This window comes from Phalaenopsis equestris, unplaced genomic scaffold, assembly GCF_001263595.1.
Source record: "Phalaenopsis equestris unplaced genomic scaffold, ASM126359v1 Scaffold000372, whole genome shotgun sequence".
NCBI classification, from domain to species: domain Eukaryota; kingdom Viridiplantae; phylum Streptophyta; class Magnoliopsida; order Asparagales; family Orchidaceae; genus Phalaenopsis; species Phalaenopsis equestris.
In genome coordinates, this window is record NW_018164814.1 from 704,405 (window position 1) to 724,518 (window position 20,114).

General features: G+C 34.9%; 2 protein-coding genes across 2 annotated transcripts in view; both read left to right on the forward strand.

The window, feature by feature from the left end:
* Positions 1-12,064, forward strand: part of LOC110026401 — a 15,873-nt gene extending 3,809 nt beyond the window's left edge. Inside the window, exon 3 of the mRNA XM_020727320.1 lies at positions 11,763-12,064. Within this exon, the coding sequence (XP_020582979.1) occupies positions 11,763-12,064 (302 nt within the window). The remainder of the gene's footprint in view (positions 1-11,762) is intronic.
* LOC110026464 (myosin-11) lies at positions 5,929-20,114 on the forward strand. The gene is given in 7 exon segments (XM_020727408.1): positions 5,929-6,138; positions 11,712-12,701; positions 14,711-15,167; positions 15,734-17,772; positions 18,495-18,703; positions 19,022-19,341; positions 19,734-20,114. Coding segments are annotated over 4 exon segments (2,919 nt in total). The 5' UTR covers positions 5,929-6,138; positions 11,712-12,701; positions 14,711-14,802; the 3' UTR covers positions 19,328-19,341; positions 19,734-20,114.

The following is a 20,114-nucleotide window of genomic DNA, read 5'->3' on the forward strand; positions in this document are numbered from 1 at the left end:
TATGATGGAATGCTGTTTGCTGATGGTTAATGATAGACTCTTGCTTATGTAATGGTTATGCTGTTTCATACATAATCTATACTGCATAACTTTACGGAAATTGGGAAGAGGGAGGAAGGGGAGAGAGAGGAGAGAAATGGAGGAGGCCATTGCTGATGGTCTAATCTATACTGCATAACTTTATGGAGGAGGCCAATCGCTGGATCTACACTTGGGTAAGTTTACTTTTTATATTTCCTTATTTTTTGGACTGATCGACCCTATTTTTTAAAATGCAGAAGAATGAGTTACAGACATTACGGGAAGTCCGAGATAGTGATGTGTCGTTGCGGACTACCGTCGTTGTTGTTAACGTCACGCCAGACACATAGCTACGGGAGGCAATTTTACAGGTGTCCGCGGTGGGGACAAGGACCTGAAGACTGTAAATTCTTCAGGTGGACGAACAATACAACTGTTTCTACGATATCCCAATTGGACACAGATACTAGGAGTTCGAGAGTACCACAACAGGAGACCACCGCATATGGTTCGAGTTCTTCCGTGTATACCGCACCCCATCAAGACACGCTTGCTCGGGGGTTAGAGGGAACAGAAACGGGCAACATTCGTCATGATGTGACTTTACATGTTAAACTCAATATTGTCATATTTTTCCTTGTAATTTTAACATGTTATTTCTTCTTTTTTTTGGTGTCTTTCTATAATCCATATTAGAGTTCCATAAATGTGTATTGAACTTTCCTTTATATCACTATGTTTTGTTGATGTAATCACAGCTTTTTTGAGTTATATAAATATTATTAAACTTTTTTGCAATTTCATTTCTAGACATCTGAGAAAATAACATTCTGCTACACAGATTATTCATTCAACTCAAAAAATTTACAAATAAGTTGTTTACAAAACGCACAAACCAAACAGCTGAACTGTTTATTCAGACCAGGGGAAAAAGGGTCAATTTTTCACAATCAGCTGTTTTCCAGACGCGTTAACCAAACAGCCAGACAACTTATCCGGATCAGCTGGTCATCAGCAGATTATCAGGATAAGCTGTTTATCAGCAGAAGCTGGATAAGCTGCAGCTGCCCCAAACAGACCCTATGTCACAACCAATATTTATAATATTCAAGGTGGACTACCATCTTCTTGGCAATTATCTACGGCCTTCATGACCTATTACAACTTTATTGTTGAAGTACCGTTCTACATCAACATTGCATTCCATATTATATAATCCAACTGTCTTAAGTACTTATAATTCCTTAGTGTATCAATTTTACTAGACTAGACCTCGTGATTATTTATCTTTTTAGAACTTTTCACGCAAAAATCACAGTGTCATTTCACTATAGATGTATGTATGTTAGATAATGTACTATGCTGAAACACTAATTTATTACTTTATGCCGCCGATCTTCTAGCACACATTAATAACATCAACGGCCCTTATAGATGTGTATAATTAGGAGATTATAAAGTAAGTTGGGTCAGATATAGTGATTATTTAATCTACATAATCAATTATATTCAACATAATATTGGTCAATTTAAAGATGCATAAAAAAAGTAAAAATATTTATTATTTCCCTTTACCACTTCATTGTGTAACGCTTACGATTTTAAAAGAAGCGAATCTGCAACGGTCAGATTTTGACCGGCATTAACCCGTCACTCGGGCAACAATAACCGGGTCTCAAATTAGCTTTGCTTTTACAAAAATAGCCCTTACCGCACAATCAAAGCCCTTCTAGAATACCCAAGGCCACGATACGCTATTGTAATTATCAGTAGCAGTAAAGGGCATTGTTTAGATTAAAAAAAAATATTTTTTTTTCTATTTATTAGCTAATCTACTGGGTTAATTACAATTGCAATTACATATGGCCCTAATGGGGGTAAACGAGTCGAGTCGAGTCGAGCTCTAGCTAAACTTTACGAGTCGAGCCTGATTAGTATTAAAGAGAAAAAAATATTAATTTAAGTTGATATTATAATGAAATAATCATTAAAACAAATATTTAGGAGATAATTAATAAGAAATAAATGCAATTACATAATGAATATTATATATTTTTAAAACTTTTGGAAAATTTTAAAGAAAAAATTCTTGAATATTAATTTTAAGTATATTTATTATTATTATTATTATTATTATTATTATTATTCTAACAAGTTGAGTCGGAGTTCTTTTGAACTTGGCTTGTTATCTCATCAAGTTCAGTTCACGAGCCACTTATCAAGTCGAACTCAAGCCCACCCATGATCGGCTCGACTCACTTACACATCTATAGAAATCTATGCCCCACCCATAATTCTGTTAAGTGATACAATACATTCATTTTTATAAGGGGCATTTACATGCATACCACCCGATTCTTACATATTTACATATCTAACATTTATTTTATTTTTCTAGTTTTATGTATAAAAAAACATAGGGCCTAGGTGGTATTATGTTAATCTTCTGTTTTATGAGGATATGTAAGAATACCATAGAAAACATAGCCATTAATATTTCTTAATTTCTAATAAATAGCATCTCTTAAAAAATATTTATACGATAAGATAATATTTAGGTCATTTTTTGTTAAATGATTTATACATATTCCCTTATAACTCATTATCAGTCTATATAGTTAACAAGGCATAACAGGCTAAATACAGTGTAGGTGATGTTTTCGAACTGGGTGATTAATTGTTTATTGAATTTGACAGAATAGGTGATGTTTTGGAACGAGAGATGAAAGAACCGCATAATTAGTGCTTATAAAAAAAAATAGTGAAAGAAATAACATTTTATAAAATCATCAACATTAAATAATGAGGCAATTGAATCAAGGTACAAAACTCTAAGTAGGTAATTTGGTCAACTTGATCGAATTTTTCTCACGTGCAATATGAAAATTAGGACTTTGCTAAAGGTTGCTTCAAAATAACTTCTTTAGAAAAAAAAAGGTGCCCTTTAGCTGCGGTTGATGACTCTAAGCACTTCACGGTAAAGATATTTATGCAAAGTGAAGTTAAATTTTAACCAGTTTTAAAAAATTAAGTCACATCTCGGATCATGTTGGTCATTGCCGTTAGAATTGATGGTTGTCAATGAAAGATGGAGTTTGAGGATTTATTGTTGATGATTTCTATTTGTTGAGCAATTTTCGAACATGTTCCTAAATCATTAGGCTATTTTAGGGTTTTTATTAGTAAAAAAATATTGAAAACTCAATTTGATTGGTCTATTGATATCCACATGTATCATTTTTCCTTGCCTTACTACCTAGTACTCAGTAGCTACCACACAGACACACACACACACACACACACACACACACACAGAGAGGAAAATCATATATAGGGTTGAATTTCATATATATATATATATATATATATATATTTGATGAGTAGTATTTTTAAAAAAACTACTTGATTGCAAGGCTACAATGATTTATAATCAATTAAAAGTATTAATTAAGAAAATAAGATAAAAATTATTAGATTAGATTCAAATGATGTTTTAAATCTTGTCTCAATCCTTAACATTGTATGACTACATGATTAGGGTTGTCAAAACGACTCTTTATTCGTGAACGGCTCGTGTTCAGCTCGCTAAGCAAACGAGTCGAACACGAACACACTTTTTGAGCTTTAAATATGAACGAGTCTGTTAGGTATGACTCATATACCATAAATGAGACAGATGCTGGAGCGGTGCGGAGCCCACGAGCGGAAGGATCTGTATAATCGGACGAGTTTCATTATGTGGGTTGGGGGTGCGGGGGCAACACCCAGCAGTTTGGTACAGAGTAATTTAAGTAATTACATATTGTATTATATGTCCTGTTTGTAACCCTAGGCGAGCCTCTGAGATTCTGAATCTTGTATTATGTATCATTTTCTGAATATTGAAAAGAAAGTCGTTGCTCTGCTTTCGAGGATGTAGGCAGCTTTACTGAACCTCGTAAATCTCTGTGTGTTCTTCTGGATTTGTGTCGACTCCTATTTTTCTTCGCCCTAAGCAGAGCCTGGGCTCGCTCGTGTTTGGCTCGTTGACACCCCTACTTCTAGTTAAATAACTTCATATGAGGTCACACATAAAAGCTTAAACATCTTGAATGATATAGAATAGATCTTTCGAAAGTCAAGTCATGCCAACTTTATTGATCATCTTTTTAAAATAAGCAGAGTGCATAATAATGAGTCATTTAAATTGAGATGACCACCATTATCCTCATCGTCCTTATTATTATTTCTTATTTCATTTTAAAAATTTGAGGTTCTCATGTTTTGTTATACCTTGTATAACCCATCATTATGTGAGACCTTCATCTCTTCTTTTATTGTATCACTAATTTGGTTTTTGTTGACATCAACATAGTGTTGTTGTATCACTGATTTGGTTTTTGTTGTCACCTTGACGTGATTTTCTAGTCATTTGATGCTCATCATTAACCTGAATATTATAGAAATCTTTTTGTTAAAATATTGCTTCATCAATTACGAGAAATATTAGATATTTACAAGTAATGATTTAAACCAATGGGGGAACATCTCAACAATGTTAAAACTCAATTTTTCTTGCATTCTTGATATTTAAGATATGTATTGTCCACGAATGTTCTACTTATCATTTTGAGATATCTATATAATACTAAAGGTCCGTTTGGGGCAGCTTGTGCGTTTCAGGATAAGCTGCTTATCCTGAAATGCGGCCTGCGGGCCGACCGCAGGCGTCGACCCGCAGCCTGCGTTTAGTGTAAAAACCCAAACGCAGTTTCGGATAAGTTGGTGAAACGCGTGAACCAAACAATACGGCGACGTTTTCAAAACGCCGCCCGCACTTATAAGCTGCCCCAAACGGACCCTAAGACAACAAACCTCTCAAGATTATCATAAATATTTGATCTTGAAATAACATGCTCATAATTTTAGGGTACTACCATTTTATTTCTAAAAATGTAATACGATTTCTAAGTATGCTTTATTTGCTTACTTCTTTATTATTTATTTTTTTTGATGGAACCTTAGTTTTCTTTTTTCTTACTAAGGGCTTGTTTGTGGCAGCTTATTTGGTGCAGTGGCGTTTTCAGACCTGTTTGGGTAAACTGCGTTTTGACAGCTTATGCGTTTTCAAAACACTAAAAACAATGTTTTCACACCGCACCTACTTAACTGCGGTGACAACTTTCTGATTGCGATCTGGCTTTTCTCAAAAATTAAAAATTTGTAATAGTCACCGCACATAATTTATCAGATTATTTTTAATCAGCTTATCAACAAATTATTCAATAAGCTGCAGCTGCCTCAAATAGACCCTAAATGCTTATATAAAAACCCAAATTCCAAACATAATATTTATTTCATTAATAGGCTTTTTGTTAAGGGGGCATTTACATCCATAGCACACATAATATGCAAATTTACATATTCAACATCAAAAATTTATTTTTTACATATACAAGGCATTGTTTACTCGCTTAAAAACGATGAATATTGATATTGTTATATATCTTCGCATTTCTTCTCCTCCCTCTCATTGATACGCACATCGTTTTGATGGGAATAGGAGTTTAATGATATATTGCTAAATTTATTTTTGTTTAAAATCAAAGTATTATGCATATAAACCTCCCATTTTTTATTTTATTGCGACATTTCCATAAATAACAACATTTTTATGTATTTTTATATCTAATATCTAAAATTTGATATTTATATTAATAGCATCTTAATGTTATAAACAAAAGATATATTTTAATTTTTAAAAGTAAATAATAGATCAATTCTTGATTAGTATTAAATTGTTGAATAATATGAAGATAAGTATAAAAATTTAAAGGTCAGATATGGAAATACATAAGAATTGTAGGTTAGGAATGTAAACACTCCCATAAAGGAAAATGGCTCGCAAGTTTTGAATTTAAACGGTGATACTAAGCATTTGAAAAAGAATAAGAAGAAAAAAAATAAGATAACTTGCGAGTAGATTGGCTGCAGGGGCCAACCCGCCGGTGAGACGGCTCTTCTCCGAAGCAGAATTAGGGTTTTGATCTATCACCTCAGCCCCTCGTCGTCGTCTCCTATGGCGTCTTTCGAGAAGGATGCCGCCCTTTATGCCGTTTCTTTCGACGCTCTGACCATGTGAGTTGGCTTTTGGTCCTCTTCGAGCCTCACTCCTCTTCAGTTTCTTTATGCCCATGTTTAACTTGATGATTCTGCTTTTTCTTTTGTTTGTTTTCTGCATGTCTGAAGTGATCCGTTGACCTCTTGATTGCGATTGCGACCTGCTTCTTCCTTCTTTTGATTGGGTTTGTGCGAATCAATTCCATTGGAGTGTTATAATTCTCGATTGTGATTGACTTGGTTTTATGTATTGTTTATCACTTGATTGGTTTGATATTATATGCAATCATGTTTTCATCATCTCAATTTTTTTCCTCTTTTTTGAGAAAGGCGGACAAATAATTTCTTGGTAACTAGGAGAAAAAGCAACGTGAGTTAGTCCGAAAATACATAATGTGAATTTGGTTTATGCTCGAGAATTTTGCACCCATCTCACGTGTAGGGGTGTGAACGATCCCATTTCGAGCCGATGAAGGGCCAGGCTCGAAATCGAATAAAATTATTTTTGAACGGATCAAAATCGGGTGGATCGATCCAGTAAATTTCCATCCGATTTTCGAGCCGGCTCAAGTTGAAAACGAGACGGCTCGAATGCTATTTTTGTCTCATGAGCCAGATCTGGCTCAAACCCGCCTTGGTCTGACTGGCCAGCCCACAAAAAAAAAAAAAATGTATTTTTTTCTGTGAAAAGAGAGCATTTGAATCTCTGCCACTCCGCTCAAGCATAGAGGACCTAACCAACTGAGTCGGCAATTCATTATGTATGTAAAACTAAAATTTAGCTGTTATATATGTAAATACATAAGAATTTATGTCAATCCCAATCCGAGTCAAGGATAGATCGAAATCGGATCGAAATAAATTAGATCTTTTAATTTGACTTGTAGCTTAGCTCGAATGGTTCGATCTAATTTCAATCCGAGCTAAAATTTGATCCGATCTTCGAGCGATTCACGATCTTCAAGACAATTTCACAGCCCTACTCATGTGTTTGGTGGTGTGCCAATGTGTATAACATCGACATTTAGCAAATTATTTTATGGAGATTGAAAAAGAGAAGAAGCTATTTTACTGGAAAGAAATTAGTTGGCATTATGAACTTGTAATTCATGGTGGAAGATCAAAAAGTCAAATATGGGCACGTTATAATTGTTTTTGTCACACTATCGTGGATATTTCATCAAAGGCAGCTTAACATGAGCTAGTAGTAGAGTTTTCTAAGCTAAAACAACTCTAAGGCGGTGTTTGGCTACAAGTTTGTTATTCGTTAAATAGAATTTATCAAATCCACATTGTGACGACTCTGCTCGTGGATGACGGTGGAATAAATCTGCCTCGCAATCTGATTTACTAAATTTGAATTTATGCCGTATAAGTGACAGAATGTGAGAAGGAAAAAATAGAATGTGAGAAAGTTAGATTTAACGGAGCGTTGGATTTAATTTTTACTTGATGTTTACTTGAATTTAAGTTAATTCCATGGCTAGATTCAATTAATAGGATGCTACCGAACACCTTCTAAAGATCTATTATATGGTGATTATCTATTAGGCAAACATACCCACATATTTTTTAGACCCGCAAACCAGGTGACCACATTATCATTAGAACTACATTAAAATGACCTATTTGGACTTGTGATTTTTACCAGTTTAGGATGGAATAAATATTAGCTGTTATGATCAACCCTTGAAGGCGTTTGAAGCTTTTTGCCATGTAATTTTAATTTAGGTCATCGATTTAAGATCAAACGGTCTAGGTTAAACATTGTATTTGCCCCAAGAGTTGTACAATTTTTTATATGAAGTGAATCTATGTCTCTTTGGGAAAATCAGAAAAGAAAATTTAAGAAAAATATTTTTGTTATTAAATAAGACATTGAAAATATTATATCATTTTGAAAGATAAAAAAATTATTTTATAATGATGTAGATTATAAAAATAAGGATTTCAAATTTTAAGTCATGTTTCTAGATTCTGTTTAAATTGGGTAAGATAGTGCTTATTTTATTTGGGTATAGTTCCTTATAAAGGCAAATCCTTATGATTGGGAAGTTTGATGATCAAACATCTGTAATTTGTTATTCGACTGGCTCTTTATAATTTATAGAATCTTAATTCTCTGCTTACATCCATTTCTTTTATCGAATTTGGCATAACTGTTCAAATATAAAGCCCTATCATTCAAAAGTTATGATTTATAATTAATAAGAAACAAAAAAATGTATTTTTTTCTACAATTTTTTTTGGTTTTCATTGAACACTAACTTTGGTTTGATTTGTATTTCTTAGAATTTTGTAGAGTTCTTTAGTCTAACCCAAACCAATTGATCAGCCTGTTCTTTACCCGGCAGGTTAAGATGCTTTAATCTAATTCCAAAATTCAACTTTTTTTAATTTGAACTGAATGTAAGACTAAGAAAATGAATTTTATTTTATTGAACTAATAAATTTACCTATTCTTTAATTGGGCCAGAATTTAATGTTTCAAATCGAAGCTCAAAATTGACTTAACATTTCCTGATTTCACGTTTAGGTCAAATTTGGTCAATGGATTTCCCATGCAGCTTTTTCTGAATGTTTGATATGTATGCTATCCTAATCATGTTGATTTATCCCAACAGGAAGTAACTCTTGCATTGTTGAGAAGGGTGTTTATATGATTATTGAACTTAATTATGCTTGTAAGGACATTTACAAGCACTTGATAATAACTAGTTCGATGAGATGTTATTCTGGATCTATTCTAATTCAAAGTTCTAGGTGAAGACAATAATACTTATTTTCATACATTGTGATTAAAAAAACTGTAAAACTTACAATTGAGTGAAAAATATGATTTATAAGAACACCTTTCCTACCCCCATAGTCTATGGTGTTCATTGAGGTTCCAACATAAACCACATAATCCTTAAAATAGCTTTCAAACTATGTAATATTTCAAAATTAGGCTTATTGATATGGAAAATGTTATTTCTTGATTTTACCATGTAAAAATATTTTAACAAAAAGGTTTTATTTGGGATTCAACCTCACCCGAAATGTGACATTCTCAACCATTTCTTCATTTGCTTGCCTATTTTTAATACAGAGTAAGGCTATGATTCCTCAGAAAATTCACATTTAAAGTGAAGATAGCACTTCATTAATATGGATCAATTAAATTGGGGAGCGCATGATATACATTTGCTTGGAATAATTTTTATTGGTCCACCTTATCAAGTGCTTAAATGGCTTCAATTTAAATATGGAATTTTGTGGAGTATATCATTTCTCTTTTGCAAAATAAACTTCTAAAAATTTAACGTGAGTATATAGTAAGAGGGCCAAATTAGCTCGAGCCAAGCTGGAGGTAACCATATCTCGATTACACTCATCCTTGAGCTGGCTTTATTACGTTAAAACTTATTTATTTTTTGTTTATTTTAAAAATTGATTGCTTGAAAGCTCAAAGCTAAAAACCATTTCCCAATCACTATTCATCATATTATGGCTGGCTCAAGGCACATTCGTCTTCCCAATTCACAACTCCCTGATTCTCCCATCCTAATACTCTCCTCCCTAGATCGAGATATCTTTAACAAATTAAATTCGCTGCATAGAAATGAATCTGCCCTCATCAAGTAGAGGACCATTCCACTAGATTTATGCCCTGACCATTGGATTGATTTAGTGGGCTCTTTTAACTCCCCTTCCTCTACTCTATCCTCTTTTGTCTACAAAACAACCACATTGTGATTTGCACATCTCGTCCTTAAGCATCTTTTACATTTTCCTTATTGTAGTAGACGACCGTATGTCATCTAATTTGTTTTACTCGGATAAGTAACAAAAACTTATTGTTGGCAACTTCCCTTTACATATTTTTCTTAACGGAGCTTATAGTAGCTATAATATGATGTGTTGAATTTGTGCTGCTTTCCTCGAAATAACTCTATCTTAACTAGTTTTGAGCAATTCTTGAACTTGATTCTGGGTTAGTTGTAGTTCTACTCAACTCAAGCATGCCTCTTCTCTAAAATATGCTGATTTTCTTAAAATAATGGGTTGTATAGCCTTGAACAACTCAAAAATTTTTTACTAACCTTTTTATCCCTATTATTATTATTATTTTTGAATTACTGTTAAGTTATATTGTTTATGACATTTGAATATTTCTATCTTTTGGCTTTTATTACTTTATCTTCTTTTGCTGTTTGTCTAGGGAATGGTTCATCTAGATTTTTATTTAGGGATTAATTTTTAAGATTCAGTTGTTTCTCTTTGCTATTATGGCATAAATAGGTTCTTATACATAGATTGGCAGTTCCAGTAACTCATTATGTGGCAAAGTTGTTTTGTTGATGGAATAAATTTTCATTTGAGAGAGATAGTGGGCTATTTCTTTCTTTTCCTTGTGAGATCAAAGTCAGTTTCTTGGGCTGGTGTTCTGATGGAATGGGGGTAGGAGGGGAAATAGATGCTGCTACATTGAGAAGGAAATACTTGCTTTGGTATAGCTAAAAATGTTTTGAAATAGCTTGTTGGATTTGAAAATAGAAATCCGATTTTCTTGTGGCTTATGAGCTATGCTCATTCCATGCTTTGCCAAAGTTTGTAATTGTATTGGATGTAAATATTCAGTTCTTTTTTTTTTATAAATCATAAATTGATGCTTAGCTGTCTTATTTTTTGTTTGCCTTGCTTCTATATACAACCTTATTTTTTAATCTCACAATTGTTATTTAATTTTCTTACCAAAAAAGTTATTTCTTGTATTAGGTTATAGATATTTTTTAGATATTTTTTTTCAATTCTTATTCATGCTTCATCCATCATAACCCTATAAACCATCATTTGAAATTTGTGAGTCAATGATGATTTAAGCTCTCTTTTCTATCTTATCCTTGGCTCAACTTTTGAATTTACAAAGAGTTCTCTTTTTTTCTACGCTAGCTACACTGCTATAGCAACTACATCTCTAATCCTAATAATTGTTGTACCTAAAAAGTTACATAATTGTTATGTATTTTGCTGGATTCAATTTAGTATGCCCTAATAATTTATCTTAGAATTAAAGGTTCACATGAATTGTAATAGCATTCGAACTCCACGTCAAAATAGCACTTTGTTAGAGTTGAGTTAAAGATAATCCAATTGGTTGCAACTCCTTTTTTTCATAAAGTACTTGCACCACAGATACAGTCTCATTCTCATTCTCATCTTCTTCATATATTTACAACTGATGCTTTGTTTATTCGAGTTAATTACATTTTTATGGTAAACACTTATTATCGAGTGCAGTCAAATTAACCTTCATTCAACTAGTCCGACCCCCTTTATCATAAAATTACATGTGCTCAAATGTGCCACCGCTCCTTTTTTTAAAGAAGCTTGATCAAATTCTATACATGATGGAGTCGACATGTGCTTAATTGAAGAGCACTCCGAATTCCATGTTACTCATGATTAAGGCCTTCTTCATAAAATCAATGTACATTTAATGAAAAAAAGTCCTATACGGAGAAGGTTTGGGGTCATGATAGGGACATGAAAGGAGGAGAAAGTCGGAAATTTGTAAGGGATTAGTGTTGACATTATATGACCTACAGGTGACAGATGATTTCTTTCCCTTGGACTGGGAAGAACTGATATGATTTTAGGAATGAAGTGGCTACAGTGGGGAGACAAAGGTGAATTAGAAATTCTTGAATATGGGATTCAGGAGGAGGAGAGGAAGGTGGTGCTGAGAGGAGATCCTAGTCTTTGCAGAATCATAATCTTACTCAAAACTATGGTCATTACGATACGTGGAGCAAGATGGGGCTATTTGGTGGAGCTGCAAAGCCAAAGTCAGTGGATTTTCCAAAATATGTTTAACAGCTTCTGCATCAGTTTTTTTACATCTTTCTGCCGCCTAGCGGACTCCCGCTACCGAGGAAATAGGAGCATGCCATTACGTTAAAAAGAGTTCTTTCTATCAGTGTCAAACCATACCTATATCTTCAGGTTCAAAAAGATGAGATGTAGAAGTTGATCCGAGGGACGCTCCAAGCACGGATTATTAGACACCCAGTGTCTATTTTCCAGTCCAGTTCTATCAGTGAAGAAAACTGTAGCTAGCCATTTTGATGTGGCACTATTTTCCAGTCTAGTTCCTTCGTTCTTCTTCCCTGATTGCACACGTCGCTCGGTTCCGTCACAATGAACAGCTCAAGCCGCAGCCCGCTGGCAAGTCGTTGTCCCTTGGTCGCCTTACCAGTGAGCCGCAATTGCGTCGTTGCCTTTACAGAGAGTCGCGATCCCGTCGTTGCCCTCCCAGTGAGTCGCGATCCCGTTGCCGCCTTCCCATTCGCGGCTTCTTTGCGGTCCCTTCGTCGCCTTCTCAGTGAGCCGCAATTGCCTTTGTTTTTATAGCGAGCCACGATCCCGTCGTTGCCTTCCCAGCAAGTCGCGATTCCGTTGTTGCCTTCCCAACGAGTAGCGATCCCGTTGTTGCCTTCCCAGTCGTGGCTGCTTGATCGGGGTGTGCGGCAATCATGTGCTCACTCTTAGTTTTGTGTGTAGCGATGCTCGTGTTGGACGGCCAAATTTGCTTTCAGGTCAGTTGTTCTTGCATCCCTCGTATCATGCAAGTATACATAATCGTTTCAAGTGAATTGGATTTTTGAGTCTAGATTGTTGATCCCACAGTAAAAGAAGTGTTACAATATTAAGAAAAGTTCTAGCCTACTAAACTAATTTTCACCTTGAAAGTCTTGATAGTTTTATGGTTATATTAATGGTTTACTTCAATTATCAATTCTATTAATTATATTAAAATTTGGAGGAAATCAAGTGATAAGGTTACCCTCCCCTTTGCAATGGAGGTGTGTAGATAGTGAATGTAATAAATTAAAAATGTTGTAAGTGATAAATAGGAGTAATTATCTTCTTTACCCTCTCCCGAGTGCATAAAGAAATTTGACTCAATTGATTTTAATTCCTTAAACCCCAATTCGATTGCATTGAAGAGTATTTCTCTATCTATTTGCATCTCCCTATAGGTTACTTTTGTTTCATACCCTATAGTTCAATGTGATTTTTCCTAGTTATTTATGTCACAGCTCTCTCGAGTTTCTATGGGTTCACAACAAATTTTAACAAACTATTTGACCAGAATAATAAATAAATGAATAACAGAAGGAAAATCATCACTTTGAAGAGTAAAAACCAATTTTAAAAACATTTCACCATTCTACACTAGCTACTTATTCATCACAAGGAGAAAGGTAAAAAAGAACTACTCACAAAGCATGGAGAAATTGTCACAACACTTTTTTAAAACAAGACAATCTATAAAGAAAATTACAATACAGAGGAGTCTACAATACTTATCTTTTTCCTTTTCCAAGCACGGGAAATCTCTCTCAAGAAGATCTCTTAAGTCCTTGGTGCCTTGCTGAAGAACCTCTCTACAATTTCCCTCCAAAATCTTACCAAACTCTGAAATAAAAAACAGTCTAAACTATAAATGAACTATAGACTTCCCCTAGGATTTCCCTTAGGGTTCGGAGGTCTTCTCCCCTTCTTAGGCTGCCTAAAATTGCTCTAAACATCACCAAATGTCGAATATATTCGTAGCATAACTGTCGAAGGAACTGCTGAAAAACTGCAAAACAGTTTTGGCGCCGAGGCACCAGACTCTCGATCTGGTTCGGCTGAAATTGGCACATAGGCGCCAAGTGGATAGCGCCAAGACCCTGGGGTGCAGGGCCTTGGCGCCCAGAGGTTGGCGCCAATCCACTTGGGTTGGGGTCATTTTGCTGCGTTTCACCTCTGCTTCGCTCCGCTTCCTCGTCATTTCATTCACATCTACTACATGTTGTTTAAAGTGCAATTGCATCCATTAGTAGACGCAAAAGATAAAAAGGAATTTAGCATGCTTTTAGACATATGACTGCTTCGCTTTGACGAAGCAGAATGAAGGTACGCACTCGGTCGCTGCTGCTTGCACCGATCACCAGGTCAATCTCGAGGATGACAGGCAGCTGTTAGTGTTAGGCTCTGATACCATATGGAAATGAAAACTTTAATAAAAATCTTATCTCCTTCATTCATGAGTTATGCTTCTATAGAAGCTGACAATTTTTTTTACAAATAACTCCTAGACTTCTTCTATATTCCCTATTTACAAAATAAGATACAGATCTCAACAGTTTGTTGCCACAATCTGTTTAAGTTATGGTGCATCACTTTTGTGGAGCATCCTAACACTAGCAAAATTTAAATTTAGATTCATTTCATTAGTTTTGGAAAAAAAAAAATTATGATTTTCTGTCGATTTAAAATCAACTCCCGATCTTTTCCATCTTGGCCTGTGACGTGGGATGTTTTTGAATCTTCTAGTGATATTAAAAAATTTCAATGCATAACTTGCTTGAAGTTGTTGATAGCAATGGGTTTCCATCATGCTTCAGATATATAATCTTTTTTTTTTTTCCTTGAGTTACTGTCGTCAATGGCTGTTAATCTTTCTAGTATAACGGCTTGCCGTTTGGTATCTTGGCTTTTTTAGTAATAACTTATTGTGCTCTTCAGTGTCTTAAGTTAACATTTTATAAATCATCAGGTTGATGGCTGCTTTATTGAAGGTTGAATTCATGAACGAGTCTTAGAAGCTCTAAATCTTGATGGCCTGATAGTTCATACAAGAAGTCAAGGATGAGGAAGTTCTTTTCTTTCAGATCTTCATCTAGTGGTGGAAATGACAACTTTGCTCCTTCAGAACCGAACAAGAGCAGGAAGAAGATCAGTTCAGGAGTGACCGAGGGGATTAAAGATGAAACTTCCACACAGGAGAGTATCTGTAACGTTTTTAAGACTCCGGAAGGCTGTGTTCTCAAGCCTCTAAATCAAAATTTGAAGGATGAGAGATCTTCTAATCCACATCTGCGAAGGAGCTTGTCTCTCACATCTGAAGCTCTTTGCAGCCATTTAAAGGAGGGAAGTTTTAGTTCTTCGACTGATCAGAGCAGAATGATTTCCTGCTGCAATAATGATCAACATTTCGGCCGATATCCTCTTCGGTAAGCTCCATTATTCTCTAATTTCTATATTATATTGTTTGTCTTTTCTTCCTTAAGCACTAAGAGTTTTTCCTATCATTTTTTGTTTCCACCTGTTAGCCATGGATAGATATATATGACATCAGCTCTTCATGCAGGTATTGTTGACACACTTTCATTTTTTGTAGGTGTATTTGTATATTGGTGAACTATTTTTTCTGTCGCGTAATTCATCCATTGTTAAAGTTTGTATATGGTGATTTCTTTGGAATTTCTTTATCAATAAATAAATCAATTTGTATATTATCTCTGAAATTGATCACAAATGCCTCTTAGGAGCTATAAATTAGGAACAATTTTTTATAGTAAAAAGGACTAAAATTGGATAAAATTTGAATCACATTTTTTATGTGAGATCATTTTTGATTAATTTTATATAGTTGAGGGGTTAAATTGGAGAAATATGATACTCGGGGCAAAATTGTCTACGCAAGAATGGTCAGGGGATTGTTTTGGGATTTAAACTCTCTTTTTAAATAAGCAGAATTGGGGAGTTGAATTTTACAGTGGATTCTTTATTGTTGCAGCAGCGATGGATCACTTACTCCAGATAGATATGGAGCAGTTGAAAGAGAGAATCTTTGGTTGAATGCTTTTGAGAAACGAAGTTCTGCCAGTTCCTTTGGTGTTCGTCAAAATTCTTCAGACCCTACATCGGCTTGCAGTTCTCCAATTCCTCTAAGATATTGAACAACTTGCTCATCTCGAATTTCTTCTCAAAACAAAGTTCTCGACCTCTATATTGATGGAGAACATAAGATTACCAAAGGAAAAGATGATTCAAGAAAATGTGTGTCTGAAACTGGGGAAGATGGCGCCCTAGTTGAAAATAGTAAAATTTCTATTTTAGGAAGGCCACCAAGAGCTTTGTGTACAGCACCAGTCTCACCTCATCATAGCATAGACAATCATCGATCATACTCATTTAGGGAGATCAGAGATAAGCATTATGAACTCCCAAGCAGGGAATGGATAAGTGATGATCTCAAGCCTGCATTCCAACAGAAATACTTAGAAAACAACAGTGAGAGGACAAGTGCATTGCTTGGGAAATCCTTTTCTGGCCATCAGGAATGCGACTCTCGAATAAATGCTCCCATTGAAGACATTTATGAGAACTCGTCCGATGCGAATCCAGATAGTACGTCTCAAGGATGCTCCTTGGATCTCATTCCAATCAATGGGACGTTCAATGGTAATTGGTTTTATGACCTTCACAGGAAGGTTTGTTTGTCAAGCAGAGGGTCTAAGACCTCTTGGAACGATGAGCTAATTAACTCTAAGCTTCAAGAGAATGCCATCAATGAGGATTTGCTTAAAAAGTTGAAGGAGGTGGAGGAAAATTACTCTTTGTTTACTGAAGAGGATCCTGAATCTGAGAGGTTTGGTTACCAAAGTTTAAACAAAGCAGCATTACTCGAGAACATAATGAAGCTCAAAGAAAATAGGAAACATTTGGCTGCCGAACTCTTTTCACAATTAAGGAGTCGACTGGCAGAGAGGTCTTTTGCAAATGAACTTTTGAAGCAATCTAAGTTGGAGCTGAATACACGAACTCGGAGGCTGGAGAACGAAAAGAATGAACTGCAGCTGAGTTTGGAGAATGAGCTTGATAGAAGATCTAATGAATGGTCATTAAAGCAATCCAAGTTCCAGTCTGAAGAGCAAAGGCTGCGTGAGCGGGTAAAAGAGCTTGCTGAGAAGAACGTATCACTTCAAAGAATAATCTCTTCATTTCAAGATACTGAACTGGAGACAAGAAACAATGTAATGAATATAGAGAGGCAGTTGAATGAAAGCAGAGCAAGCCAAGATGAGCTAGAAGCAGAAAGCCTTAATCTTCATCAAGCCTTGTTGGAGCTGCAGGAGCGCTGCAATGGTGCAGAGGAACAACGGGACCAACTTAAAAAAAGCTTCAAGGAGGTAGAAAGGGATAACATGGAGTTACGGAAGTTGGTGGGTAGATTACAAAGATCGTGTAGCGAACAAGATAAAACAATTGCTGGACTTAGACAGAGTTGTAGTAGCGAACTTGAGAAGCTATTCTTAGAGGGAGATACTGACGTTGTTCAGCTACAGACTGAGAAAATAAGGTTGACGGGTGTGGAGCAGAAGCTCAGGAGTGAGCTGGAGTCTTGCAGAATTGAAACAGAATCCCTGCAGAATGAGAATATTCGTCTTTTGAATCGCTTACAAGGAACTGAAAGTAGATATAATCTCTCATTGGTGAGGCTTAATGTAGAGCTTCATGCATGGTTAGAATGCTTAAAGATGAAGAGCTTGTCATTGCTTGATGATAGTAGCCATTTTTGTGGCCAGTTGTTAGATTTAATTGCTTGTAAGCGCTCTGAGAATTGCGAAAATGCTAACAGTGATTCTGATTCATTTTGTGCTGTTGATCTGACTTTTAAGTATCAAGATTTAACAAGAGCAATAGGAAGTTTTAGAAGAAGTTTAAAAACAGTTTCAACGACATTGGAGGAAAAAGAAAGCATCCAAACATCGCAATGCATATGTAAGAATACAGAAATGGAGCCATCAAAGCAGCAGGAGGGTCACAGATCAGCATGGGTTAGTTGTCCTTTTCTTTTTTTTTTTTTTTTTAAATATATGTGAAGTTAAGATAGGCCATAACAAATCTCTTGTTGAGAGTTGGGTTTTGAAGATGTCTAAATATATAAGAAATGATTATATAGTGTGAAAATAATCTTCTGATTGTTTACATGGGGCCATTTTAGTTGCAGAGTCTACAAGTGTCAAATTAATCAACATAATCTTTAAATCGAGACTAAAATAGTATTTCATGGAGATTATTTCAGCCCATATTAAAATGTCTAGGGACTAATTTGACATTTTATAAAACCTGAGACTAAAATGGCCCCTACAAAGAGTCGGGGCACTATTTTGACAGTTTTCTCAATAGTTATGATACCTATAATTCTGCTGTTACTACATTTCTTAAATTTAAATTAACCTTTCATTGATGTACCTTCACGTACATCTTTGGATGTGCATAATTTTCCACTGCTAATATTACATTAGCTTGTAGTCTCACCACTTGTCCTTATTTAATTTTGGTCAGATATGTAATTTTCAAATTTTTGACCTGACTAGTGATTCTCTCATCCAAATCTAGTTCTCTTGAGCAGTATAGGTGATAATCTACATTATTTCAACATTTTACCAACAGCTAAATACATGTACATCATATTGTACGTAATAGCTTTCATTGTGCATTTTTTTTTTTGTTTTCTGTTGTTAGATATTTACATTTGAAATAATTTGTTCAGAATGACATGGAAGTGGAACTGAAGGCAGAAACTATATTAACTAAACTATTAAGAGAGAAGATTTATTCCAGAGAACTGGAAATTGAGCAATTACACAGAGATTTGGCATCTTCAGTTAGGAAATGTGATCTGCTTAGCTCTGATATCCAGAGGCTAATGGATGAAGTCTCCTGCCTTAAACAGAAGAAAAGGGATATGGAGATTCAGGTGAAAAATTTTACGCATCGCTTAAAACATAAAAGTTCAGTTATGATTAATGTATATTTATACCCAGTGATTTGCAGTTTTAAACTATTTATAAAGGATTTGATATTACTAAAAGTTATAATGGAGTTGCATCTCTAAATAAGGTATCACAAAGCATTTCAATAACTCGAACAATCTTGAACTGCCATTGCTATGTTCAAATCTGCTCATATTCTGCATAATTTTAGGAGAGGGATTTTTTTTTATGTACAAAAATAACCATATTGAACGGAGCAAAAATGATCCATTGATGATTATAAATATTGGTGATGAATACAGATGTCGAAAAAAGATGAAAATTTCCTGCTGCTGCAGCAAGATCTACAAGCATGCGCGAAAGACTTGGCTGCTACGAGAAGCTTGGTAACGAATTTATCAGAGGAGAGAGAGCACATCTGGGAGGAAATGAAGCAGCTGAGGGAGAAGAACATGATTATGGATTGCGAGCTTAAATGTCTACAAAAAAAGATTGAATTGCTTGATGAAGATATACTTTATAAAGAAGGACAAATATCCATTCTGAAGGACAGCCTGGGGAACAAGGCTTTTGACATTATTTGCAGTCCCGTCAAGAGAAGAATTTAACTTCGATAATCAGAGTAGGAATCTGAATTTTTACATCTTTAACAGCTTACTGTTGTATTTTATGATTTCCTTTTTTATAAGATTTACATGCGTACCCCACGCTCTTCTTATGTATATACTTATATCTAACACCTAAAACTTCAATTTTTATGCATGAGAAGGCGTATTTTTAATGTGATATGAATGATTTGGGTGGTATAAATGTAAAAAAGTAAGGTTTGGTGTTAGATATGTATGTAAATACATAAGAATTGAGTGGTGGCATGCATGTAAATGCTCCTTTATATTTTCTCTTAGTCATTAGATCTGCAATGAATAGAATAATCTGATGGCTTCGAAAACCATTCCGTTAGAAAAAAATTATTCATTCTTCTACACAATCTAAATATTTATTTATTTCTATCAGGTTGCAATGTTCAGGTTCATGGATGCTGGCGCTCCTTCTGTGCGTCGCATTGAAGTTCAACCTTCGATGAACAAACAAACAAACGATTACGCTGTTGATGATTCTTTCATTGCCTGTTCATATTCTGTTACACCATTGTTTGCGTTTTCCTTTTTTATTTTTTTGGGGTACCATTTTCTTACTCTAGTTTCTATAAATCGAACGGCGTGGCCGTTGATATATCGGAGTCCATATGTTGTTTTTTTTTTTTTCCTGATCTAAAGATCATATAATTTCTTCATGGACATATTCATCAGTCTAAATCATCAAATCCCATTTCAGTTCTTGGATCATTTGGCTGTTAGGAGTTGAACAGCTAAATAGTATTCATACAAATTATCT